Source organism: Delphinus delphis, chromosome 10 (assembly GCF_949987515.2).
Source record: "Delphinus delphis chromosome 10, mDelDel1.2, whole genome shotgun sequence".
Classification (NCBI taxonomy): domain Eukaryota; kingdom Metazoa; phylum Chordata; class Mammalia; order Artiodactyla; family Delphinidae; genus Delphinus; species Delphinus delphis.
Window position 1 is genome coordinate 1,068,138 of NC_082692.2, and position 27,852 is coordinate 1,095,989.

The 27,852-nt window shown below is 52.7% G+C and overlaps 1 protein-coding gene across 2 annotated transcripts in view; it reads right to left on the bottom strand.

Moving 5' to 3' along the window:
• GMDS (GDP-mannose 4,6-dehydratase) overlaps nt 1-27,852 on the bottom strand; it is a 480,820-nt gene that overhangs the window by 39,510 nt on the left and 413,458 nt on the right. For both annotated transcript variants that reach the window (XM_060023746.1, XM_060023745.1), the window contains one exon: nt 27,092-27,188. In XM_060023746.1, the coding sequence (XP_059879729.1) occupies nt 27,092-27,188 (97 nt within the window). The remainder of the gene's footprint in view (nt 1-27,091; nt 27,189-27,852) is intronic.

The window sequence follows — 27,852 nt, forward strand, 5'->3', positions numbered from 1 at the left end:
CTGGTGGCAGAATGGGGGCCTGTCACTCTCATCCCAAGCCCGTCCTGGCTGGGGCCATGGCTCGCGGGGGGCAGCCGAGCCCAGCGACCTCGGGCCCCACGCTCTGAAACCTGAGATGAGGCCGTTCCTCCCTGCACAGCAGTGCGGAGCGTTCGGTGGGTGTTATGACTTGCCTGGTTCCCAGAGAAGGAGGAATCCTGCCAAATATCTGTAATCTATGCTGCTGTATGCAGTCAGGGAAGCCACACCCAGAAGCCAGTGCATGGCTGCAGAATGAAAGCGTTCCTGCTTGGAGGCCAGATGGAAACGTGGGTCCGGGGGAGGGAGCTGGGGAGCCTGGGCCTTGGTTCTCTGCGCGACGTCTTCTCCTTAGGCTCTAGTAGACGTGCACCTTCCTCCAGCCTCTCTGAATAATCACTGTATTCTTCTCTGTGAGTGTGGTCACTGCAGACGATATTTGCATCTCTTCAAAGCATCTAGGTAGATAGGTCCTGATTCATTTGTATTTATGTCAAGAGCCAAAATGGACGGCACTTATCTGCGAATACGGTCTTCTCTCTTCCTCTGAGTAAAGCACTTGGTGGCGTTTTCTAAGGCAGCGCTGGGTGAGCGCTGGGAGCTATGATCAGGGCCAGCCCTGGGCTGGGCTCCTCTGCATTTCAGCTGGCTTCACTATCCAGAAGGGTCAAAACCACTCACCATCTGAGGCGTCAGTCAGATGAGGACTAAACACGTGAATGGATCACATCCCAGGACGCAAGATAGATTTTTTAATGAGTCTTTTCTTAAGTTAGTAAAGCTGAAATTTATTTTTTTATAGTCAGATAATAGCTACCAGCAGCGCCATCTGTCGAAACACTGCAAAGCTCCATTTCCTCTGTCCCACTGAATATCTACTTTAAGTAAAGAATGAGAAAAATGTTTGGGATCAAGGGTGGAAATGGAAGTTTATGGGGTTTAGTCCATTTAGTCCCCAGTTTCAGGCAAAATCACAACTACGATTACTTCCGAGACGAGAGGAAAAGGCTGCATGGAAAGCCCTCACCTCACCAGCACCCTCCCTGCCTGCTTGAGGACATGGTCCCTCCCACCAGGGACAATCACAGGCTCAGGCCTCGCCCCCAGGCCTGCTCGGCTGGGGACGGCGGGAACGGGCAGACATGGTCTCTCGCTTCTGAGGACGACTGGGTGTCAGGGCTGGAGTGGCCCAGGCACCCACCCTGCAGGAAAGGGGACAGGGCCCGGGCTCCACGGCTGGACCTTGCCCAAGGTCAGACAGGCGGTGAGTATCAAGGTCACGACCGACCGGAATTCGGGCCCCAGGTGTTCTGAGTTTCAGCCCACACCTCCTTGCGTTGCGCTGCAGGCCTGTCCTTCCACGGTGAGCAGGGGCTGGAATCAATTCATCTGTCCGCCAGGCAGTCCAGGGGCAGCTGGGTCAGGTGCTGGCCAGGCGCTTGGGAGACAGAGGCAGTGGACGGGGCCGCAGTGAGGGCTGCTGCTTAGTCGAGGTTCCTGGGACAGAGCGACATGGACACGGGGACCGAGGGCGGGAGGGAGCCAGTCCCACTCTCCAGCCCCCTGGTGGCCTGGTCTGTGCGTCCCTGGGGCCTAGCTCAGTGAGGCGGGAGAGGGCAGATCACGGGGCGCCTTGGGGGCTATGGGCGGACTCAGGGCTCCCTTCTGAGCAGGTGGAGCCCCGGGGAGGGCTCGCCTCCTATCAAGTGTCACCTGGCTGTTGTCCTGAGATGAGCTGGAGTGGAGTGCCTGAGGGTGCCGCAGGGGTCCTGGCAGAGAGCACGCGCTCGGCAGGAGGAGATGTGGGGCCGATCCTGGGCGCATGCGTCCAAGGAAAAGAGAGTGAAGCCTTTGCTGATGGAGGAGAAGTGGGTGCGAGAGAAAGAGAGGCTCCAGCACAAACAACCATGTTTGCACACACCCACCACGTGTCAGCCGTACTACACCTCACTTCAGAGGTGTGCACAGATTTTGGGGGTAGTGTTTTTTCCAACTTCGGGTATCCACCCAAGGAACATGAATTTATTAAAAAAACTCAGCTCTCCATATACACACATGACGGGGCGTCATGATAGGACTTCGACAAGCTGTCACTTGCCCTGGAGGCCACCTACAGCCAACGCTGGAGAGCCCGTATTTTCACAGTTGCTGCGGTTAGATGACTTTCTTGCTCTGAGGGCTGCATGGAGAAACGAGGCTCCCTCATCAGCGCCAGGGGCCGTCACAGGCTGAGCAGCTCACGCCAGATACGCGTCTGGAACCACTGAGGACACCCAGGAGGAAAGGCTGGCGTGGCCCGCGTGTCACCTGGGCTGGGCTGGCTGCAAACACGGACAGGTGTGCCCCACGTCCCGCTCTCACGGGGCTGTGCCCTCCGCCCAGCCACTGCACACACGAGCGAGAGCCCGTAAAACCACCCAAGTGCAGGCCTCTGACACGACCCTGCGATGAGCTCTGGAAAGCTCTCACTGTGATGAGAAAGTGATTTCTACTGTCTGAAGGAACTGTCTCTTGACTAACATCACCCAGCAGTGGAGCAATCAGGGACGTGCCCCCTGAGTCATAGCTGGCGTGGAACGGAAGGGAAGTATGACTGAAAAACTACACCCACCACTCTGAATCAGAGACGTTAGCATCTTGTGATACGGACACTGGGTATTGGGAGTAAACATGTTTCTGGCAACCTGGGCAGGTGAACCTGTAAGTCCCGCATCCGGCCCAGCACCGCCGACATGCAAACTCCTTCCTTCTCCTCTTCTATTCCATCCCCAGGGTTTCTGTCCCTTGTGCCTTTCCACTGCCTACAAGCTACAGGAACACGGGATCTGTACGCTCCAGTGTCCTGCCGCTAGGGGCTTCCTAAATACCTTCTGAAAAAACTAATACAGTTAAATTAGAGCCAGGATCTCCTTAAGTCAGGTGGACCTTACCTGGCCTAATGAATGAATACTCAAGGCTGCAAACTGCACAGAGAGCAGAGGGAAAATGGGCAGGAATGAACAGAACAAGACCAGTGAGAAGACGGCTTTTGTTAAGCAGAGTGAAACAGCTGCACGTTTACATATACAAGCGTTTCTTCTACAGGAATCTCCTTGAAGCCTCCTGTTGCTCACGCAGGCCTTGGTTCAAAATGTTCCTGGGGCGTCTACCGGGCAGGTCAGGGGACCCGATTTACGTGCTTTGCTTTAACAACTTTCTGAGGCTGGTAATTCACATGCACAGAGACCTGCATCCCTATCTCTGTCCCACGTGTGTCCCGTGTCCTGTAACACGCCCTCCTTGTCCCTGGTTTGTGCTATATGATCATGAGGCCCCTCTGTGCTGTTTTCTCCGTTTCTTGCGCTTGGGGTTTGCTGAGCTTTTGGGATCTGTGTGTTTATAGTTTTCATGAAATTTGGAAAAATTTTATCCATCATCTCTTCACGCACCTCTTCTGTTCTCCCCTCTTTGCCGGGTCCCCGACTACGTGTACATTTGGGGACTTGAAGTTGTCCCACGGAACTGACACTCTGTTCATTTTCTGGAAAATTCTTTTTTGTGTGTCTCATCTCACATGGTCTCCAGGGGCACTGAGCTCTTCCTTCACAGTGCAGTCGACCCTTTATTCCATCCGATGTAATTTTCGCGTTGGACACGGCAGATTTCATCTCTACGAGTCCGTCTTCTTTATATCTTCCCTCTAACTTTTTTGACGTATGGAACAGTGTTCTAAAAATGGGCTTAATGCCCCCTGCTGCTAATTTCAACATCTGGGTCAGTCAAGGTTGGTTCTGATAGATTCTTTTCCTCTTCATTATGGGACATACTTTCCTGCTTCTTTGCAAACCTGGTGATTTTTGGTTGGATTCCATCCATTGTGAAATTCACCTTGCTGAGGCAGTTAATATTTCTGCATTGTTACAAATACTCTTGAACTTTATTCTGGGACACAGTTAACTTACCTGGAAACAGGGTGGTCGGTCCTTTCGGATCTTCCTTTTAAGATCTGTTAGGCAGGTCTGGAGCAGCGCCCAAGGCAGGGCCAACAAACCCCCACTACAGAGGCAAGACCGTCGGACACTCCGGCCAACAACTGTGGATAGTGCCCTATTCCAGCCCAGCTGGAGGCAGCAGCCTCTGTGCCTGGCCCCATGTCAACGCCTGGTGCGCCAACCCTTTTGGGTGGTTCTTCCCAGCCTTGGGTCGTTTCCTCACACGCGTGTGCTGGTCAGTTCTCCCCTGCACACGCCGGGGGCCGTCTGCGCAGCTCTGTCCTGAGTCCTCCTGCCGGCCGGCCTCCCTGAGTTCTTCTCTCTGTCCTCGAGACCCAGGGAGTCCGCTGGCCTCTACCGACCCTGTCCCATTGCTGTGTCTTGGAAGCCCTCGCAGGGCAGTGAGCCGGGCACCTAAGGGGCCCACTTTACTTGTTTCCCGCTCCTCGGGGCAGTGTCCTTGCTGCCTGACGTCCGGTGCCCCGAGAACCATTTTCCCATGTTTTGTGTTTTTGTTTTGCTTGTTCTGGACAGGAGGGAGAGTCTGGTCCCTGTTGCCCCATCTGGTCCGGATGTGGGCACCCCCAGGCCTAGTTTTCTTACCACTTGGCATGGCCACCAGCTGGACAAGGGTGGCTCTGGATGGCTTTAGACCGCTTCAGAGGAAATCACATAAAGTTGCGGTGGGTGAGGTCTGTCAGCAGCAAGCAGAGCCACGGCTGGCTTCCCGCTCATCATTAACTGAGCAGCTACTACGTGCCCCGCAAGCGGGCTGTGTTTACGTCCACGGTCTCAATTTAATCTTTGTAACAACTTTACACAGTAAATACTATGGTTCCCCTTTTAAGTATAAAGAAACCGAGACTCGCCCGACGCAATGTAGCTGGTTAGCGGACGGGGGAGAGCTGAAAGCCAGCTCGTCTGAAGCCCAAGCCTGTGCTCTACTCACTGCTCTCCCAAATGTACTAACAAGAAGGCCACGGGCCACCAGAAATGTCCGGGAACAAGGACGGGATCATGAAAATAAGTAAGTGTGTGTGACGGCCTGAAAATGCAGAATGACAACAGTTACCCTGTTTCACTGATTCTAAGGGGTCGCTGGCTGTAAGAGGCACCATTACATCCCCGAGAAAGAAAAAACCTGCCCATTAAACTATGACGTAGTGTTTTAAATGTTCAAATTAAATTTTAAATGTTAAAAAAATCATTTTAAGATTGTTAAAATTTTAACAAAAAATTAAATTTAAATAAAATTGAAAGATTTAATGTTCTTTAGGGTCATATACAGTCATCTGGATCTCAATATTAGAGTTGTTAAAGTTTTACAAAATGCGTGTTAAAATCACTTAGTTAGTGCAGTGTCAGTTACTGGTACCTACCACCTGCCATTGCTGCATTGACCCAGCACTAAGGGGGCGGCCTTACAGTCTGCACTGTGAGGAAACTGAGGCTCAGAGAGGTCAGTGGCACGTCCAAGGTCACACAGCTGGTAAACGGCGGTGCTGGGTTTTGTTATTTCTACCTGATATGCTTGTCTGAAATAAATCCATCTTACTACATTATGTGTTTTCCTGCTGGCACGTCAGCCCTGTGTACGTGTGCATGGGTGTGTCGGCACACAGGTGTCCCCAGGGGGCCGAGGGAGGGAGCCAGGGTCAGTGAGCGTGGGCAAGGTGAAATGTCTCATCCGCCCACAACCCAGTGAGTGAGCAACTCTGCCACAGATGTTACATACACTCAGAAAAAGCCTGAAGATTATTTACTGTGGCAGTAAACCAGCTTTTAAATTAGAACATACATCCGTTCAAATGAAAAACATCTATTGCCTCTGTAGATTCCCACTTAGTTTGAGTGTGTTAAAGACACACAAGGTGTGCTTGGGGAGCACAAGTGTTGAAGCTGCTGGGTTAGAGGACGCCCCTTTAACCATCTTGCAGGGAGGGTCCACTCCAGGGCACCACTTCTTTTGGTTCCCTTGTTACTTCTGTCCATAGAAAGATTCACACTTCTTTCTATGAATAAATTAAAAAACCCCAAACTGGACTTCCCTGGTGGCACAGTGGTTAAGAATCCACCTGCCAATGCAGGGGACACGGGTTCGAGCCCTGGTCTGGGAAGATCCCACATGCCGTGGAGCAACTAAGCCCGTGCGCCACAACTACTGAGCCTGTGCTCTAGAGCCTGCGCGCCACAACTACCGAGCCTGCGCTCTAGAGCCCGCGCTCTAGAGCCCGCGAGCCACAACTGCTGAGCCCACGTGCCACAACTACTGAAGCCCGCGCGCCTAGAGTCCATGCTCCGCAACAAGAGAAGCCACCGCAATGAGAAGCCTGCGCACTGCAACGAAGAGTAGCCCCCGCTCACTGCAACTAGAGAAAGCCCGTGCGCAGCAAAGAAGACCCAACACAGCCATAAACAAATAAATTTATTTAAAAAAACCCAAAACCCCCAAACTTTCCTGAAGGTAAAAGTGAGGAGTCGGTCACTCACTGTGAAGGACAGCGGTAGCGACCACGAAGCCTCCAGAGACTGCCAGTCCCTGGGAGAAGAGCAGGAAGGTGGGCTGCTGTGTGGCAGCCTCGCTTCTGCTACGGGCTACGACTTCCACAGGGAGTTACCCCCGACACCAACGGATCTCTGCACCTCGCGCAAAAATGCTGAAGGTTTTGAAATAGAACAGAACAGAACTCCCTTTGGGACCTCACATCAGTAATATTCTCCCCCAAATCACAGATGTGTTAATGCAGAAACTGCTAAAATCCCGGCCCAGCAGTGGGATGTTTTTAATACGAACGTCTCAATTATGTTTCCTATTTCAGAAGAATAAGAGGCTGAGCTTTGCAGGCAGGTATCACTCAAGTCCCAAGAGCCCCTGCTTCTCCCATGCGGCCCAGAAACATAGGGTAGCGCGTGCACAGCCCTTCCTCTGGAAGGACGTACCGGAGCCACTCTGGATGCGTCTGGGAAGCCGAGTCAATGTCCGAGGCGGCTAGGTCCCTCCAGTCTCCCCAGAATGTCCCCTGTTTCAGCATTACAAGAACCCCCTCAGTTCTGCACCAACTAGGATGGCTAGTCACCCTATCAATCAGACTCAACTAGGAATAAAACAGAAAACCTAAAACCAACTTCTTCTAAGTTATTCCCAAACACAAAACAGTGCAACAACCGGGACCTCTGAGCGCTGCACTCTAGCCAGTGGTTCTCAAAGTGTGGTCCCCAGACGAACTGCACCAGTCGCACCTACGAACATGTTAGAGAAACAAGGGTGGAGACCCCAGGCCGGAGCTGGTGCGTCACACTTTGGGGACGAGGCCCAGGAATCTGGGTTTAACAAGCCCTCTGTGTGCTTCTGATGTGCCGGCAAGTTTGAGGACCTCGGTCTAGACGGTGCGTAGGCGGCAGACGAGACGCCAAGTAAGACGGAAACGGGAAATCTCCCCAGAGAGAGCTCCTCTCTCGTAAGTTATCACTTACGTCCACTTCTGAGGACGCAAGGTGACCCCCCGTCTCCAAAAAGTAACACACTGAGAAGAAGGGCGTCTTCAGGGGCAGTTCACGTGTGTCACACCTTCCATGGCCACATGTGAAGCCTATTTACGCTCGGAAAAGGAAAGGGTGCAGGAGGGAGGCTCCTCCCGGGCCCAGTGCACCAGAGCCCAGCTCCCCCTCCCCGGCTGGTGCTCCGGGCATGGCTCCAGTCACGGCAGCCTCCCGGGACCTCAGAGCCCTGGCCGGCGCCTGGACCTAGGAAACCGCGTCCTGTAGCTCTGCGTCTGCGTGCGCGCGCGCACACACGTACGGGCACTGCAGGGTCTGCACCGGACACGCGTGTGCAGTCACTGGAGCAGGTGGGCAACCCCTGGGCAGTCAGAACTCAGATCGCCTCGTGCAAACTCGCTTCCCCAAGATGCCCCCCGCCTGTGCATGCGTCAGGAGGGGCCCCTCCCTGCAAGCACGTTCAGCAGACGCTCTCTGCGGTTTCCAGAAAGAGCTGAGTATTTTGTGGTGGCTTCTTTTACCTCTGGGACCTGGCTCATTAGAAAAGTGCACAAACTCACCAACCTCCTGATGGTCGGGAGGTGAGCAGACTCAGGACTGCTGCTCTGAGGCCAGCGGACAGCTCCAGATGGACGAGGAGGTGCCACCAGCGCGCACGCGCGGCGCCGGAAGGGAGGGGCTGCACTCCAGGCCCGCGACACGTGGGCGTGGCCTGGGGATGCGGGGAGGGGCCCCGGTTTCCTCCGCCGCAGGGGTGCCTATTTCCTCAGGAAGAGCTGGAGAGGTTACTCCTCAGGATGGTGAAAGCTGTCTTGTCACCTGGCCAAAGGGAAATTCCAAGAGCCACTGGGAATCGCGGGCACACACCCATCACAGCTGCGGACACGGAGGGTGACGACTCCCAACCTCCATTTTCACACAAAACCGCGTGTGCAGCTCAGCGGCAGGGCCTTTAAAACCGTTAATCCCATGTGCTCCCCAGGCTCCACCAACTCTAACTTCATCTCCACGTGTTACTAGAAAGCACACACCCAGGCTGTGTTGGTGAGAGAAGGATGGACACCTCCATCGAGGAATCAGCCGGGGAAGAAACGAACAGGAGACTGTGTATCAGGCTGGAAAAACGAGCTCGGGAGTTTATGTTTTAAGAATGGAAAGAAAAATAAAGGAAATGGGAGCAGGGGAAAGGACAGGACACCAGAGGCATGGGGTGAAAGGACCCAGGGAGGGCCCGGGGCAGCCGGGAGGGTCTCCGGGAAGGGCTGGAGCTGGGAGGTGGGCTGGAGAGGCCGCAGAACAACCCCCCCAGAGGCTGGGCTCCACGCAGCCCGCGGGCCCCCTCAGGGCTCCGGGGCGCGGGGCCGGCTGCTCCCGGAGCCCTCAGACGGCGTCCCCGCCGTTTCCAGCTTCTGGAGCCGCCCGCGTTCCCGGGTTGCTGGCCCTTCCTCACATCACGGGGACCCACCGCCTCCCTCTTCAGGTCCCTCGTGATGACAGTTGGGGCCCACCTGGAGGTCCAGGGGCACCTCCTGTCTCACAACCCTGAATTCGATCACCTTCAAAGTGCCTTTGCTGCCACAGGTCCCAGGACTGGTACAGGGATGTGTTCAGGAGACCCCATTCTGTCTGCTACACAGACTGGGGGCAACGCAGCTTCAGCACAGGGTCCTCTGCTGATGGGAAACCAACCCAAAGTTAGATCCTTCTGCGTGCTTTTCTACAAGGGAGGCCATCAAATGTATAAACTTCCCCCGAGACTGGATCTCCTGGTTTATCTATTTTGTCCATCTCTTCAAGACTCTTCCTTGGGAAGCTAGCGTTTAATTTGAAGTACTTCGTATTTGACAATGTGGCAGAAGTTTCACCATGTACAGAAGTGCAGGAAAGAGAGTCTTTCTTTAAGGGAACGTCTTCATGCTCCTACTGATTTATCTGAATATGACATTTCTTTCATTATGTAAGAAAACTTCTCACTTTTATTCTCAACTACTTTTTATTCTGAATTTAATTGCTCTGTTTGCTGGAAAAAATCAGCAATCCTTTCATTTCTTTTTCATATATTCCGAAAAGTCATCAGAAGAAAATTGAAAACTAAAAATTGGATGTTCAGAGCAAACGGAGCTCCCAGTGTCACTAACAGCTCCAGGGTTGGCAGGGGTAGGGGGCATGGAGGGGGGAGTCTGGAGCAAGCGTCATAAGCTACCAATTATTAGTTTGTGCCTCGGAGCGGGTGCAGGTCTACAATCGTCTGGCTCCTGCGCACCCTGAACAGAGTCAGAAGCTGCACAGGAAGGGCCCTGCGGCACATTTTTAATTCTCGTGTGTGGCTAGGAAAGGCTGAGTTAAAGACACCCTGTATCAGGGGCACTGATTCAAGGAGGAAGCCTGCAGCACCACAGGACAGCAGCAGCTCTGCTCGGTGCTCTGCACATCCGGGCTCCTCTGTGTGACGAACACTTGGCATGGCAGGCAGAGGTGCTGGCGGGAAACTCGCCGCGGCCCCTCCTGTCCACCTGTGGTCACTGGACTCCAGGCACCTACGTGTCCTGGACACAAAACTCCATCCCAGCCCTGTCTGAAATCTGAGACCATTTCTGTACTTTAAAAGATGACTGAGACGCAGTGACAGGAGGCAAGGAGAGGGGTCGGCCTCACCTTCTCCTGTCCAGAAGTCTGAACAGCCAAGTACACGCCAGGAAAACCAGCCGCGGCCCTGCACAGGTAGGGCGCACGCGGGAGGGGCCCGGGGGTGCCTGCCTCGGGAAACTCCGTGGCACCGACGGGGCAGCAACTGCGACACCCGTCCCCACGCTCACTGTCCCCTTCCTTGTCCCCCCACTCCCCCCTCTCCCCATCCTGGAGAGCAGGTCCATCGTTCTATCCAAAAGGGTGAACTGTGCCACGCTCCGGGTTAGAATTACCCAACGCACCCAGTTCTTCACATAGATTGTGTCTGTTATTCAAAAGCACAGGTGACCCTCCTTTCGTTTTGAATGTCTCGGCGTTTTCGTCCCACGGAGGATGACGTACACGGGAGGGCAGACCCGTCCTCTAGCCTCTCAGGCCCAAACAGCACTGCTGGCTGCAGCGTCCCCCGGCACTGAGGTGACTTCCAAACCTAAAGACAGGCTTGTGCAACTTAAGGAGAAATATTCAGATTTAGGAGAAATGAATCGTATGTCATTTTCTCATACGTTCTTTGTGATGAAAAAACTAAAAATAGAATAATTTATTCCATTCTATTTTCTTACATTAGGCCATCAAAGCTAAGGGGCTGGGCAGAAGTCTTCTCATTTTAAAATTATATATAAATACTAATTATAAGTAACGAATAAGTTTATTGATAAATAAATGTCTTCCTTTCCATATCGCTATAAATGTTTCTTCCTTTTCTGTAAGCTTAAAGTAAATTCCTCAAAGTGAATTACTTTCGCTTGCTGATGACGGGCGTGACAAATAACTGTATTTGCGGCAAAATGTGTTCCGATTCAAAGAGAAACAGCTCTTCCAAAGCGGCTAAAAGCTGATTCCCAACATAGGAGCTTGCCTTTTCGTGGGATGTGATGTTATGCGACCTCAGGTGTCCAGACGCTGAGATGGGGCGTGACAGGCCCTTCTTCCTGGACACGGCTCTCTGGGCGTCACGGGAACCGGACCCCACATGGGACCGGGGAGATTCTGGAGAAAGCTGCCACGGTCCGCGTGGTCACAGCCGTTTCTCAGCAGTGACCGACACAAGCCCAGATTCTGTCCACCAGAGGAGGCCGGCCTGACTCTCAGACAGCCGAGCGCCGGGGCCTCCCCACGGGCAGTGCTGTTGGGTCGGGTCTGCTCCGGAACTTGGTTTTCAGATCCACGTTAAGGAGTCGAAGTATCACAGCTCTCTCCTCCTTTTCTTCACCTTTGACACAGGCTTCTTGTACAAATGCGTTTAAGCCCACGGTCATCCCACACGAGAGATGGGTTTCTGGATGTCGCTGCGCCTGACTTCCTAAGGCCCCGTCGACCGCACTGATCACCTGTCATTCGTCTGCCACGGTGACAGGACTCGGCAGACACGACCGCAAGACCAAACACGGCTCTCGACTCTAACAAGGGGACACATTTGCCAAGGGGACAAGTTCAGCTCTGACACCCAGGCTTCCCACCCCTCGTTCCCACTGGAGGCCCCGTGGGAACACTGGCCTCTCTCCTCTGAGGTCTGTGGCAATCGTGCTCCTTTTTTCCCAGTTTCGGGTGAAGAATGCCCATCAGCGAACACTGGGGGAAGCCCCCCTGCAGGCCGACCATCAGAGCACAGCCGAGGTCAGCCTCTGGGCTGCACGAGCCTGGGACTTCCACCCGCTGCTCTCTCACCTGTGTGGCTGTGACCATCCTGCTTGTACATTTTTCAGTACTGCTTTTTCCACTCGGCATTTCAGCTCAAACTTTTTCCTTGGTTATTCCACGGTCTGGAGGAAGGCAGCCTTCAACGGCTCCATTGCGTTGTGGCCACTTGAAGCTTTGTGCACTATGATTCTGCATGATTGGACACTGGGGTCCACAGTCTCTGAACCCTGAGAACGTAACGTTAGAGGCAAACGCTCAGGTCCGCAGCTCAGGGAGGGCGAGAAGGCATTCAGCATCTCTTACTAGTTCCTGGCTCATAACCTTCCAAAGTCTCTTGCTGTCAACTGAACTGGGCATGGAAACATTTATAACTGGTGGTTTGTGGATAAGAGAGTAGTATTTTAGCAGTTAAGTGAATCTCAAGTTTCAGTACCTCTCAAATGTTGTTTACCCAAAATTTCAATATTATTATTGGTTGGGAAGAGAAGGAATTAAAAGTACATCCCCATGTGCCACCAGAACCACATGTCTGCTAGCCATGCTTTTACGTGACTTGAAGAAAGCAAAGCCCAGTCATAAGGTTTCGAGGCCAAAACAAGGGCTGAACAGACTGTGATCTTAAAAAGCACCTGTCTTCCTGCCCACCTGCTCCGTCAAGGATTCTGGGCCTCAAAAGCGGGAGAAGATGCTCGAGGACACGTAGCCGAGGGGAGTCAGGAGCGGACAGCTTCCTGGGGCCTCTCTTCCCGGCCTCACAGGAGGCACCGCACGCCGGCCACGCAAGGCTGCCTCTGTCCTTCCCCACTGCCCACTCGGAGCGCCCGGATCGGGGACTCAGAACGTGCACCTCCACCGAGAAACAACTCTACCTGCAGTCACGAGGTGTGGCTAAAGTATTTTGATTCGCATTTTAGATGTGTAACTGGGAAAACAGGCTTTGCTTGGTCACGGCTGGTCCCCCATATCACTTAAAACCTGCTTTCGGGGAGGAAAATCCGTTACTGCACTGAGGACATCGTAAGACAGGCCGCGCCCTCCCTACTCACACAGGTGAATAAACTTCTTAAACATTTCCTGGAATCAGGAAACGTATAAGCAATTGAAGTGAGAATAAACAAATCCATTCTCACCCGCTTTCAATGGCGCAGTGAGGAACTGTGCAGAAGCACCGAGGGGGAGGCCCGGTGCTCACCCGTCAGGCCTGCAGGCCACGGCCATGAGCCACTGGCCCACCAGGCCTGCACGCGTGGGAACAGAGGCGGCATCTCGTGAGCCTCCGGGCCGGGAAGCCTGTAGCTGCAGATGCCGGGTGTTCCCAGCGAGAGTCCAGGCTGCTCAGAGAAGGAAAGGCCGGTGAGAGGGGGAGTCTGAGCAGGGGGCCTGCAGTGGGGACCCCTGTGGTCCAAACAGTGACAGGGCGCAGGGTGGGCAGAGCCGAAGTGAAGTGTGGCATTAACAGCGAGGCAGCTTAGGTGTAAAGACCGTTCTCCATGGGGAGGAAGCCCCATGGCATCCGATAAGGGCGATAAAGTGGCTCCGACTGTGGGAAAAGCAGGCTTGGTTTTCCCTCAAACTATGCCTGCTGTAAACTCCGCTAGAATACTCCTTTTCAATTAAATCCAGTAACTACTCTAAGAATCCCGAGGGCACGCTGAAGAAGGACCGGACGGCCAGGTGGGCCCGTGGGGCCTTGAGAACATGCCTGGAGCCCAGGGAAGAGCCCGGGTGCCCGAGAAAGCAAGAGGCCACGACACTTTCCTCCTCCTGGGCTGCATCTCACAGCTGGGAGGACCAGCAGGTCTGCTCAGAAAGACTTGTCTACAAGGAAACTACAACGTGGGCCAGCCCCTCCCAGAAAGGACAGGTGACAGGGTGGGCGACGCGCTCCAGCAGGGCGACCCCTGGGCGGCCCGTACGCGGCTCACAGGCTCAGCCCTGCAGCGGATGGTTGGGTCTGTGTCCTCTGATCCCGCCCCCCCCCACCCGCCCCCATAAGCTGCCCTCGCAGAGGCTTGAGATGCTGCTTCCATCAGAGGAAGAGGGAGAAGGAGGGACTGATCAGGAATCTGTGCTGTAACCAGGCTTTAGAGCTGGGACAGAGGGTTTGGAGTCTGGGGGGAAGGAAAAGGTAGCTCCTCTCAGCGGAAGTGGTCTTTCGCTGAAAGCTGCCCAGCTCGACGGGGGCCAGGCCCTCCAGAGTGACAGGGCACATCACACAACAGCTTCCGGCTCCACCATGGAATTATCCCTGGAAATAGTCAGGAAACTTACCTGCGTACATAAAACGATAACCTAAAACCCATACAAGCTCGCAAGGTCAATGACTTCCGATCTTAAAAGATCGTTTTTATGTTGCCTGAGTCTCCAGAGTCTGGGCCCGTGGCCAGCGGCAGGTAGCCCAGGACCCACCGCCTGTCAACGCGTCCCTGCAGCGGCCGGGCTCTCACCTCCTCGCCTTCAAGTCGACTTTGTCTCTAAACCCTGCGGATACCCCGCCCCTCCCGCAAGGCAGGGAGACATCTGCGTGCACAGGCCTGACAAGCTGGTCCACATCACGCCTGAGACCACAGCAGACACATCACCAACCTGGGAGAGGCAGTCCATCAAACTGATGGATCCAATCCCTGAGGCGGCGAGCTGACGCTTGAATTTCTCCTCTGCACCTATCTGTGGGGTTCCCTTCCAATCCCTGAAGCGGCGAGCTGACGCCTGAGCTCCTCCTCTGCGTCTATCTGTGGGGTTCCCTTGCTCAGCCATCAGACGCTCCATGGCCACGTGCTCTGCACCCTGCACGGAATCCACGGGTCGTGGTCCCACAGACCTTCAGCCACCAGAGAGCTGAGCATCCACCACAAAGCATCCAGAACGCACGACGGCACAGACACGGCCCACGCTGACCCGCAGCTTCTGAAGAGGGGTCGGAAGGCCAAGGCCATCTGGGCACAGAACCTTGACTTTCAAACTTCCACTGTCAATTTAACTTTAACTGGTAAATGATCTTTTGAAGTTGCCGAGTTCAGCGTGTGGGTCCTACGAATCTCCTCCCTGGGGGGTGAGAGCTCTCCGTGGCCTGTGGGGTAGGGAAAGCCGTCTCGCTTTTCCAAAGCGCCCCCTGAATTTGTGGGGGGCTTAGCTACAGATGCGTGAGGGGCCGGCTACACATCATCAGTTTGTACAAAGTTCTAATCACTCAAAATGGGCGTTCGGAAAATAAAACCCCATAAAGAATACCGGAGCCAGGCGAACACTTGGGAGCAGAGAGGAAAGGGCAGACTGGGCCGTTCAGTTTGACTTTCTCAGCATGAAGACTGGAAAGGATCGATGCTTCCCTAAAAGTACATTAAAAAAATGATGGATTCGAGCATTTTTCCCCTGGGGAGGATCAGCTTCCATGTGCTTCTCCACGAGGCTGAAACCAAAAGTGGGCATGAAGGACACAGCCTCCGAGTGCAGACCAGGCACGCGGCTGCCCCGTCCCTGCAGGTCCAGAGCCCCCAGACCACTCGCAGCTGCTCTGAGATGAGCCCTCGCAGACAGTTAACTTCTGAGCAGCCTTCTGGAGACCACAGGGCACCCGGCCTGAGCCCTGCAGGCCAGGCGGCCCCCAGCGCGCACGCCTGCCACTCTTGCCTGAGCACAGACCTCACTGTTACGTGGTCTCCGGCCACTTCTCTAAGGACACACGGACACTCGCACACCCACGACGGCGCTGACCTTTATCCCGAAAGGAGCGCATCGCTGGGAAGTAAGTGGAGAAAACCACTCGGCCACTGCTTGCACTGAACCCGCCCCACACACAGCCTGCACGCTTGGGGGCATTCCTCGCAATTTTCACAAATTCAGTCCACCTCGCTTATCTCTGTGCATTGGGTCTGTCTTCACCCGAGACTTTGGCACCAACGCACCCCGGTCTCCACCCCTTAGGTGCCTTGGGGAAGTTGGAAAGTTCTTCAGCGGGACTCTGTGCAGTGTGCCGGCTGCACAGGACCAGCTGGGTGGAGGGGTTGCTAACAGGGCTTCACATACGCCATCGTGAGTGTCCAGGGTGATGGGATGTGCCAGCCGGCAGGCCTCCGTCACCCACAGCAGGTGCCCTGCAAACCTGCGCCTGTCCCTCCCCCACCTGAGTGCCGGCGGACACCTGACATGTGTCCTCTGCTTTAACTTCCAGGGCCGTGACCGACACCCAGAAACGGACTCTAGGACCGAGACAGGCACCTCCAAGAGGGGAGCGGCTCGGGGCTTCCGGCGGACGCAGGGGTTGCTGACTGACTAACGCAGGCAGGTGAATCCAGAGTCCGGTCTGAGGAGTTTCCTTTGATAAAAATTGCAGCACTTTACACTAATATGGTATCTTTGACCGTGAGATCTCGAGCTGCTTCACACACGCTAACTTCCCTTCCCGGTACTTTTGTGTAGTTTAGCACAGTCACCCTTCATTCAGAAGACGGGGAAACGGATGCCGAGTCAGGGGAACATGAAGATGAAGCCAAAGGCGCCACTTTCGAACGCCACCTTCTATCTTCACGCCTACGTACCCGACCCCAGTGTTCCCCCTCGCTGTTTCCTTTTGATGAATAAACTAAAACCACTGCCGGTGGTTTACGTGAACAATACCTGCGAAAACCACACCCTGACCTACTGTCTACGTGATGGTCAGGGCACAAAATGTCACACAGACAGAAGATGCTGGAGAAATAATGATGTCGTTGACTCACGTTTAAAATAAATACACACTTTTGAGCCTGGGATACAGGCCATAAAGCATAAGGGTATCAGAAATAAAGTCCAGCTGCCTGGAAAAAGTATAAAGATGAGGAAGGAAGACAGAAAAGAGGCTGAATTACTTAGAAATACAGAGCAACGTCACGGAAAGTGCAGACAAGGAAAGGGGAGCATTTCTGTAGGCCGTGGATGGTTCGCTTTGGATTTCAGCAGAGGTTGGGGACAGAACAACCTAAACGTTACTTAGCCAGGGTCCGGGAGGGCAGGCGAGGAGCGGGGCACCTGAGTCAGGAAGACTGACGTCAACCTAAGCAGGTGTGCAAAGCTGTCCCTGCTGAAGAAAGCCGAAAGCCACGGCCGTGGGGTCTGCATCTGCCCCAGAGCGATGCAGCTGTGAACACAGACTACGTAGGACCCAGACTCGGACGTGAGGCAGCTGGACGGGAAAAATGTGACCTCGGCGGACGCTGTCACTGGACAGGCAAAGGCTTTGTTTCATGTTTAACCAGACAAACACGATGTCAGGAGGGAAGTGCTGGCCTTTTGGTAAATATGTTAAAGAAACCAAGAGCTAGCCCCGTGGCCTTGGCCACCGCTGTCCTGATGGGACAAGCCGTCCTGGTTTCGCCCCAGTGGGTGCTGAGCTGTCCTCACTCCCTCGGGGCTGGGGTGTAGTCGCCCAGCACCACGCAGTGACCGGGCCAGGTTCTCGCTGCCCACCCCAGGGCTGCTTGTTTCTGTCCCCACCCCTGGCTGCTTGGCCGCCCTGAGCAGCCGGGGGAAGAGATGATGCCAAGGGAGCAGCAGCCACCCGACCTGTAGGGCAGCTGGGAGGGGCTGGTGCACGGAAAGAGTATGTCATATTCACCAACCCGAGGACGGACCACATCCATGGGCATGCACGCCACATCTACGGGCCCCAGAACAGGCCCCACATCCACAGGCGTGCACACCACGTCCACGGGCCCCAGAACGGGCCCCACGTCCACGGGCGTGCACGCCACGTCCACGGATGAGCCAGACTGTGAAAACGGCTCCTCTCTCACCTCAGCGGGCGGCACTCGGCACAAGGACCTCATAGGAAAATCACAACTGTTCTGACCCACATTCTCTCTCTTTTGTTTTTCCTATTGATCTGATCCACAAGCCGTTAGAATTCTGATTTCTTCACACTGTCACTGTAAGTTAACATTTTTAGCAAGAGAGCCACCCTCAGTCAGGTCAGTCCTGTTCATCTGGGAAATGTAAGAGTAATAAAAACTGTATTTGGGATACCTGTGTTGGACAGCATATCCAAAGCCCACTTCAATACACTTGACTGAAATTTTCACCAAAATAGCTGTGCAAAGAGGAAGACACTGCAAGCCTAAGCTTCCAAAGCTGAAACTAACTGGAATATTTCTCTTCAGCATCTTAACATGCCTTAGAGAAACCTCAACATATTCCCCCAAGTTCAACTGTGGCTTTAGAGGGTCACAGTTGCCTCATTTCCTCTGCTGACCTATTTTCCAAAAATAATAGAAACAATCTGAATTTAAAAGGTACCGTGCCTTTCTAATATCACTCTGCATAGAATTAACTTCATTCTCAACAAAAATCCCTGAGAAACAGGGAGACACTTCATTATACAGTTGCAGAATATGTAAAAAAAATGAATAAAAGCGTATTTAGATGAGTCTTCCTGGAACGGCTGCTAAGGACCCATGCTTATGAGATGAACAAGTCCCCGTCTTAGGAGACAAGGGTCCTGCCCCGTTCCCGACATGGCCCGTGAATCACAACAGCTGCGAGCTGTTTAGGAGTCAGTCTCCACCAAGAACCTTGTTTAACTAACTTAACGGAACTGGTTAGGGGGACGCCTCAGAATGTGACCAGTCAGTGGTCAGAAGGCACCTGTCAAAGGACAGGTGGGTGATCTCAGAGGCAGAGGGACTCTGTAGGGCTTAAGGATGACTCCTGGTTGGTTGTGTGACTCACAACAGCAAGAGCAGGAAGGAAGGAAAAGAGGTCAAAATGCAGGAAGAAGAAGAGAGTGAGAAGAGAGGGGAGGAGGGCCGAGCGCTGCCCAGGCAGCGGAGGACGCACCGCGCGGGAGCCTGGGAGGGGCCCTGGCGCCAGCATCCCCATGGGGCCGGCGTCTCCCCGGGAGACCATGTGGTCCCTGCACCGCGTCTCCGCGGTGCCACTGCTTCACTCCCAACCCAGAACGCTCCCTGGGTCTCTTTTTAAGCACAAATCTCCCTCAGATCCCACTGTTGTCGTGCCCTCGCCTGGTGCTGCCTCAGACGGATGTGCGGCTGGACCTTGTCTGCGGCGGCCCAGGCGCACGTTCACGGTGTTTTTCGAGGGCGTGTCTGAAGCTTTAAGCTGACAGTTAACTAGAATCTTCCAACTCTTGCTCCTCCTCAAGGTGATAATAATGTGTTTTCCACACAGCAAGAGACACTGGTCCAGCAACGGGTCGAAGTGATTAATCCAGTATTCTCTTCCAGCAGAGCCCTCTGCACGAGGAGCACAGCTCTGTCAGCGCCGCGAAACTCAGTTCAGCTTCCAACCTCTGCAACCGTAAGATGACGCCTTTGTGCAGTTTTCAGCCACTCTGTGATCGTTTGTTGCAGCAGCGATGGGAAACCAACACAGGTTTTCGGCTGTAAAAGTGATGCCCAGCTGCCTCTGAGAAGCAAGCGCAGAGACGGGTTTTCGCGGGAAGATTCCTGCCGGGGGAGGACGGTGAGGGGGCAGGGAGGTGCCGAGGGCGGCTGGTCTCCGGCCCGTCAGCGGTACCGAAGTTCCGGGGTTGCCCCGGAACGTGCTGGACCCCGGGGCCTGGGACAGCCTCTGGGAACAGACGTCCGCAGGACCTGAGGGGAAGCCCACCTCCTCACCTTCACCAGGACTGTCCGCTCCACCGTGTAGCATCAAGCAGAGCCGGCCGCGCTAAGAGCAAACGACCTTTCCTGCCCGACGCCGTCGGGGCCAAAACCAAAGACATACTGAAAACCACGAAAACATCAGGACCTGAAGAGCTCGAAGGAGGCTGGCAGACATCTTCTGAAAACCAATGACGTCACAGGCCTGTACGATGCTGCTGACGGCGACAATTACAATGATGACAGCAATAAAAGCCGCTTATACTCGGACGAGCCTCCATCCTTACGAACCAAAACGCTTCGCACCCCGCCTTCCGGGGCACGTCAGTTTGGAATTAGGTCTCTGCTTATCCCTGAAATGCAGTTTGCCTCAACGGAGGTAGGAATCACCTTCCAGCTCATGTCAACTCTCTGGCATCAGCCCTTGAAACCTCTGAGGAGCCTCGAAGGCAGGGGCTCACGATGGAAGGTGGGGAACACTTCAGTCCGGCCCCGAGGCTCTTGGACACAAATGCTTAATATGTGAATTCTTAACCAGTGTTCTCAGCCCGAGTTTCTGAGACTGACTTCCCGCACCCAAACCTGCCTGGCCGGGGACCAGTTCCTGCTCCAGACGCCCCGCCCCGAACGCCCCTCTCAGGGCCTCAACTCACCTCACGTACACGTAGCCCCAAACCCAACCGCCTTCCTCCGCACCAGGCCACCAGCGCCCCGAGGCCCTGAGGTCCCTGCCCCGCGAAGGGAGTCCTGTGCCCGGGTCCCGCCACCTGTGCGTCACCATCCGATCTGGCCCCTGACCCTGTGCTCTCCATCTCTGCAGCGTCCCGGCGCCCGTCACTGTTCTTCTGGCCGCCACCACCGGGTCCAGTGAGCGCCCCACTGTTCCTGCCTCGGCCCAGCCTGCGGCTGCCGAGCTGTCCCCTCACCTGGGGGAGACTCGCTGCCGGCTGAGGGCCTTCCCTCCCCCACCTGCTACGAGGACTCACTTCCACAGTCGGAATTCAATAAGCATTCCTTCTGAATTAAACCTCTAAGGCCTCAACCCTATAGGGATACTCTATATGTGCTGATACACCTTCTGAGAAGCTGAAGGTAAATAAGAATTATATTTTAAATGTATGTGATGAATGCACTAAAGGATTCCTGTAACGAATCCTAGAAACTGCAGAATCTTTTAGTGCCTGGGCACTGGCCCGTTTCTTGCTTTGGGACCGCATTACAAAATGCACGAACCAGATCTGGCTATGAAGTACAGCGCCTGCTCTGAACAGCGGCTGAGTGGAGCTGGGTGTTCGCCAGCAGGCCGAGCACATCAGGTGTGATTGTGCAGGAGGCCAAGCAGAGCTGCCGAGTTAGGGAGCAAGGCCATCAGCTGCGGGGAGCAGCTCGGAGGCTCCGACCACGGCAGTCAAGCGAGCGCTCAACTGTGCCAGCAGGTGTGACGGTGAGTGAAGAGACCGGTCTGCCCTGAGCCAGGGGTGTGGAAGCGAAGCCAGAGGAGGCCTCGAGGGAAGAGAAAGGCCGGTGCAGACAGACAGGGATGGAGCTCTGGGGGACCCAGAAGAGCTAGGGTCCACACGTGAACGCTGTGCTAGGAAAAACACTCAGACTTGCTAAGGGATTATGAGCCGAAGAAGTGGAAGAAGGACACACAGATAGTGTTATCTGTGGAATCTCCATGAAAAGGCTTCTGAATCACAGTTATTTCAGGAGATAATTACGGCTGGATAGAACGGAAACAGCACTGCTGATTTAAGAAACAAACAAACAGCAAATAGGGATTCCTGAAATTCTGGAGCACAGACGCCAGTGGCCGGAGATGAGAGTGAAGAGGGAGTGAAGGGGGAGTGGCTCCTGTGAGCGACCAGAGCCCTGCAGGTAGCAGCTGAGCTGGGGAACAGACTGCCCTTCCTCAAGAAAGGAGCTGCAGAGGCCACAGCACATTTCCAAGACGCTGGGATTTACGTTGTAGAGGTCAAGAGGTCATTGCTATGATTACAAATGAGGGTAGTCATGACCCGCTCAGCTTTTTTGGAACAAAGGTACAGATTTTACAGGAATTCCCGATTGGTACAAGGAATGAAAGCATCTGCATTAAGGCTACCAGGGAGATTTTTGGATGCAAACAAAAAGAATTAAAAAAATTTTTTTTTTAATAGAAGGGAAGGTATATAGTTACGTATATTCACCGAGGTATTTAAGTCTTTAATAGCATCATTCTAACCTGGATCTAATCATAAACCTTCAAGGAAAAACAGGAGGAAGTCGGGGGCATCATGGTCGGGACACAATTGTTCTTTCACTAGCCATAAACGCTCTTGAGGGGCCAGGAGCCGAGGGAAGAGCCCAGGCTTTAGGAGGAATGTCACCCACCCTGGGGGCTCTGCGCGGCGTCCTGTGAAGCACGGAGGCCACACTGTGGAATAGCTGAGACTCAACTGCAGAGACTGAAACTACAGTTCTCTCGGTTAAGTTCAAGGAAGGAAAAGGGCAGGAAAGGCCAGAGTGATTAAGGAGGGATGGAAAGGTTAGTATGAGGAACCGAAGAGGGAGGCTTACAACACATGAACAGTGACGCAGAGATAGAAACTATTTGTAAAATACGAGCAGTAAGAAGTTCAGAGAATAACTACAAAAGAGGAAGCATTGTGACAGCATTCCACGCCGTTGCGCTCGGGCAGTTATAAAAGCAGAGAACGCTGGGCCTGCACGTTGACGCTTACAGAATAAGGAGCCTGGCCTCTCCTCTTCCAGGTCCTGGAGCAGAGAGAGGGGCTCGCCCTTCACTGCTGTGTCTGCCCCCTCTCCGCCTGGCCCCCACCATCCAGACGGGGAACAAAGGAAAGCAGGGGCGTAGGGGTGGGATTAGAGCACTGGAGGGATGTGGACGGGAGAGATGGGTGCTTCTGGCAGAGCCGGAGGAGACAGGTCGCGGGCAAGGGAGGGCCCCGTTTCCTGCTAAGGGCAAGGACGTGTGCGAGTGGCTGAGAACAGCTAGGGGGGAAGAAGGGACCGTTTCAAGACCCCCAGTGTCCAGGGATGGCGCTGGGCGAAGCTCTAACTGGTATTTATACAAGTCCTCTGCTGACAGATCAGATTCCTGAGGTCTGGAAAGTGTTACCCAGCATTATTCTAAACAGGGCTATGAGATAGAACAAGCAATTACGGGCCATTTAACTTAACATCATTTACAGAAAAATATTAGGAGAAGTTTGCAGAGGGGACAACTCAGTGAGCATATGGTAATTTGATTAGAAACAGGCCACATGTTTTTACTGAAGGAAGGTGTTGCTTTAGCTAGCTTGTTGGCCTTCTTTGAAGTTACTGCTTTCCCAGCTCTAGATTTTAACTCAGGAATTTTTTCTAGTATCTATAAAGAATGCGAGTAAACATTAAGTATCCAAGCAAAGAGAGCAAAAACCAATCACAGCTGAGGACATCAGAAATACAGTGGCAAGAAAAGCGAACGTCAGAGGCAAATAATACAGCAAGGAAAAACTCAGCTCCATCACCCAGTAGAGTTTAAATCAAGACATGTTTCGTGGAAAATAGGTGATTTCAACTTCGGTCTGTTAATGTGTTTCCCATGCCATTTCCTAAAATGCTCTGCAGAAAAAAGGCAATTGTTTTGTTTGTTTCACTGAAAAGAAAAAACTCTTAGCTTTTTTTTTTTTTTAAGTGAACTGAACATTTGGTGTCATTAAAATTTGCCACATTAGGATGAATACTTCCTAATACAACCTTTGTGCATTTTCCGAGTTAAAAATTCTCAAACAAAAAGAAGACATCTTCGTTATTATTTTAAATTAAGTAATAGGTCAATGTTAATTTTCTCCTATTTACATGACAATTCCATACCACTGAATAGCTATTGAATCTTCAGAAAGAGGGTCAGAAAGGATAAAAATCAAGATAAAACAAGAATTTAAAAAATCAGAGTACCTATTAGCGTTTGCTAGAAGCCCTGATTATACCACGTTATTGACTTTTTAGTGGTTAATACGTACACTTCACCAGTGACGTCCTACTTTTCAAAAGGCACTCGACTCGAGTAACTGACCTATTCCTCTCTACACTCTCCACGACGGCCGGATCGGTCTGTCTCGTCCATGCTGAATTCTTAGGATCTAACACAGGGTTTGGTAAACATCTGTTGAACGAATGAATAACTAACAATAACAGCATTAATACTGGTATTTTACCATGTGCCGGACACGGCTCTAATGAGCACTTGTGTAAGTGACTCTCTTAATTCTCCAGCAAGTCTTTGAAAGAAGTTCGACTATGAATCCCATCTTTAAAGACAGCCAAACAGAGGCACTGAGAAGTAGCACGCCTGAGTTCACACATCTGGTAACTCAGGCCGTCTGGCCTTAAGCCCAACCCCGCTTCTTCCCCGCACACAAATGCACAATGCCACAGCTCTGCGTACACGTACAGGCAGAGGAAACGCCAGAGGGCACAGAGGTACAGGACCCAAGTATTCGTGTTGCCATCACCAATGCTGGGATTCAGGGGCTATGGGAAATGTAAAGTCCAATTTCCAGGATGAAGCTTCCCACAGCAGTAAAACTCCTCAACATGCAAGGGAAGCCCAGAGGTGTCCAGAGCGGGAACCAGAGAACAGGACTCCGCTCAGCTCAACTGGACACCAGAGTCCTAAGCTCAGAACAAAACCTTTCAGGACTTTCCACTCTGGAGCAGAAGCAGGACCAAAGATTTTGTGGTGACAAAATCAACGAGGGAGAGGTTTTCAGCTGGGAGGTCTGCTCTGTACAGAATCACTGGCGGCCTCTTCGGGGTCAGTGCTGGCCTGGGCTGCATAAACAGCCTGCCTTGCTTGGTCTGAATCTCACTCAGAAAACAATGTAAATCTTTATCTCCCTTTAGTCTTGCTTTAGGATACCGGTGTTCTATGACCTGCTTCTTCCCCCCAATTTTCTTTACGGCATTTTTTTCTTTCGATCATTCTGGCCCCACTGGGCTCTGAGAAGATCTAGTTTATGCGTTCGTCTCCGGGGTGTCCTAGGTGCTGAAGACACAGGATGAAAGCCGATCAGGAGAACAAGCTTTTCTAGAAAGCGAGGAAGGATGAGAGGGAGGCTGTGGTACCTGGAAGATGGACTTGACCTCAGAAAAGGGAAGGACACAGCGGGACACGGAGAATTACACGTCTCCCCACATCGAGTGCCTCTCAGGCCTCGCGCCAGCGACGCCCTGGGTGTGTTGTTTACGGCACAGACCCAAGCGCAAGCTCGCAGGCGGGCTCCAGTTCTCACCCCCTTTCACCTGGAGGAACACTGTCACCCCCGAGGCAACTCCACGTACGGCTGTCGAGCCGATCCAAGTTCTGGGAAAACTGCTGTGCTGAAGAACGAGGTGAAAAGTTTAGCCTCACCGCACAAGAAGGCTTGCCCGACAGAGCCTGTGCTGAGTGCAGTGGACAAAATCCAAGACCAGAGGCAGTAAAGGGGATCCGGGTGGTGGGGAGAGCTAGAGGGGTGAGAGGAGAGCCTAGGAAATAGGAGGGCACCCTCACGTTCAAACGCCTTTTGTGCAAACAGAGTTGCAGAACAGGTACGACAGGGACACTGGCCAGAACAAAAGGACGGACGTGGAGCCTCGGCAGGAAAGAGGGTCCACAGGGACTTCAAGAACCGTCTTGTGAGCCCAAGGGTCCTTATCAACCCCACACGGTGCCCAAGTAAGGTTGACAGACAAGCTGTTCTTAACGACTTCCTAGCTTTGGAAACGAGAAGGGCCACGGTGAAGTTGTTACAGGGGTTGAGGGTTGGCTCCGTCCGTTTTCCACTCTGAGATGACAGTTTTCATTCGCGAGCACGGAAAGAAAGCTGTCTGTTTATGTCCCAGAAAAACGAGAGCCCGTGGCCCATCTCTGGGCCCGGTGGGAGGCTCCACAGCCGGGTCTCCTTGCTGTGTCAGCAGGAGCACGCTGGTGTCCCCTCCCTGGGACCAGCACATCCTCTGCTGGCCACACCCAGCCCCATCAGCACGGGCACCATTGTTCACTGTGTGTCAAAGACCGGCCCCGCCCGGGCCAGGACAATGCGACTGCACAGCCCCAGTCGCCAAGCACTGCTGATTTCCTTTCCTTTTTGTTCGCTCCTGTGTGTACGAGTGCATGAAATGAAGTGTTTTCTTTTGTTTGAAACAAGACAGTTTGAAGGGTGATTACCGGTGACAGGTTCACTTTCGATCTTTCTTCACCGTGCCTTTCCTGATCTCGGAAAGTTGTAGAACAGATAGGAATTTGGTTCAAACACAGGTAAAACAGGTTCCAGGACTCTACTTTCACGGTTAATATACATTTCGTCCGGGAACCACCACGTCTGAACATTTCTCTCTGAAGCTGCTGCTTTCTATCACCCTTAGGTACCTTTAAAACATTGAGTTTTGTCACCACAGTGAACGTGGTCCACATTTAAGTGACAACACCAAGCTAGAAGTTCTTATAAATCTAGGAAAGGAGCATGTTATGCTCAAACAACCTGTAGGTCATTTCTTAATACAGGAACTTCTTTTTATTTTTTTGTATTTTAAAATTTCGTATTTGATAAAGTATTATTACAGATTGGGAGGGTATGAAACATTAGTAATTAGTGGCTAGTCATGTTTTTAAAAATACTAAAGTAAACGTCAGGTGGAGAAAGAACCATCAATAGAATTGAAAGACAAATGGCAAATTACGGGGTGAGGGTTAGAGAAACGCTTATGTAAACGAGGGGGATTCTTTCACCCATAAAATGAATAGACAATGTGTGTTCAGTCATTCAGTAAAAGTTTGAATCTATTCAGGAACTTCTGTATTCAGAAATTTATGCGTTTATCCACCCATCCACCAATAATCATTAAGCACTGAGTTTTTCATCTAAGATAGTAAAAAAAAGTCCTTCTCCTCAAAGACTTTGGAGGAACTCTTTGGAGAAAAACACGTGAACAAATGAGTAGAGTAAATTATAACAGGTGTTATAATATAGTTACGTATAGCATATAAGGCATCAACAGGTACAAAGGAGAAAGCAGTGAGTTCAGTGGTGGTAGCATATCGGCCAGAAAAGGGTTCACAGCCAGGACGGTGCTTGAGCTGCGGCTTCAAAAGCGCGCAGGGCTCACCACCACTCGGGTCTGTGCGCGTGCAGGTGAGTGCACGTGTGTGCATGTGTGAGTGCGCGCGAGTGTGTGTGTGAGTACATGTGAGAGTGTGCATGTGAGTGTATGTGAGCATGTGTGAGTGCACATGAGTGTGTTTATGTGGGTGTGTGTGAGTGCGTGCGTGTGTGTGTACATGAGCGTGTGCACCGGGATCTCCAGACCCTGAGGGCCACGGGGGGCCTTGGAAGGCAGACGTCCTGCAGGTACCGGGGCTCAGCCATCCATCAGGCCACTACCTTGCTGGGATCCACCTTTGATCTGAGCCTCCATTTCTGAAACCAGCTCTTTCCCTGGGTGTGTGTTACCCTGTTTTCCTTTACACAGCAATGCATTTTGTGGCGAGAGTAACACCCCAAATGCAATTCCCTGGGCTCTGGTTTGGGGAGCGCGCACTGAGGGACGACAGAGAGCCCAGGGCAGAGCTGGGAAGCCTGGCTGCAGCAACCAGTTAATATTTTCCCAGCCAGTGGCCGGGTGTGGCCCTGCCGCCAGGGCCGAGACACTTACCACTTCAGTTGGTCGGTAGTACTTGAGATCCACGGTCACGTGAACTTTGCCGGTCTCTTTGCACCTGCCCACTTCATTTTCATTCTCTCCTTCCCACCTGGAAAGGAGAAAAAGAGTTGATCAGTCCCAACCTGCTTGGGAGCATCAGACCAGGCTGCCGGGCAGCGCGGCTTCTCCCTGGAGGAGCCAGAAGCTCATCTACTCAGGAAACACAGGCAGGTGCTTAACCGTGTTATGAGGGCAACGGCGGTTCTAAAGCCTTTCCAGATCTATGTCAAAAGGGCAGGCCTTTTCCTTCCTCTTTAAGGAAGATCATGGTATGTTCAGAAGTGAGACCCCAGAAATGAACAGATTAGCCACAACGAGGAACTGGGCAACTTTCAGGATTTCAAGGATTCTGTACCTCTTTAGACTATTCTTGCTAAAGTCAATTATTATGAATTCATCTCTCCTGTCTCTCCTTTCCTTATTCTTTTTTATTTCTGTAGTTTTAGGAGTATTTATTGTAAACTGAATGCATTCCATTTTAGAATAAGTTTCATACCCTAATTAGCCACTCATTTCATCCCCGTATTCCATATAAGTGCCCTTGCTGTACCCAGGCAGCAGTTGGCCCCACTGATAGAGCCCGGACGATTAAACCTCCAAAAAGTGCGTAATGAATCGGTTGATTCCCTGCTAAGCGACGGTCTTTCAGCATCTCTTCTTTCTCTGATTCAGCTACGATGGTATTTGGACAAGTGTTCTTCCTTAAACACCCA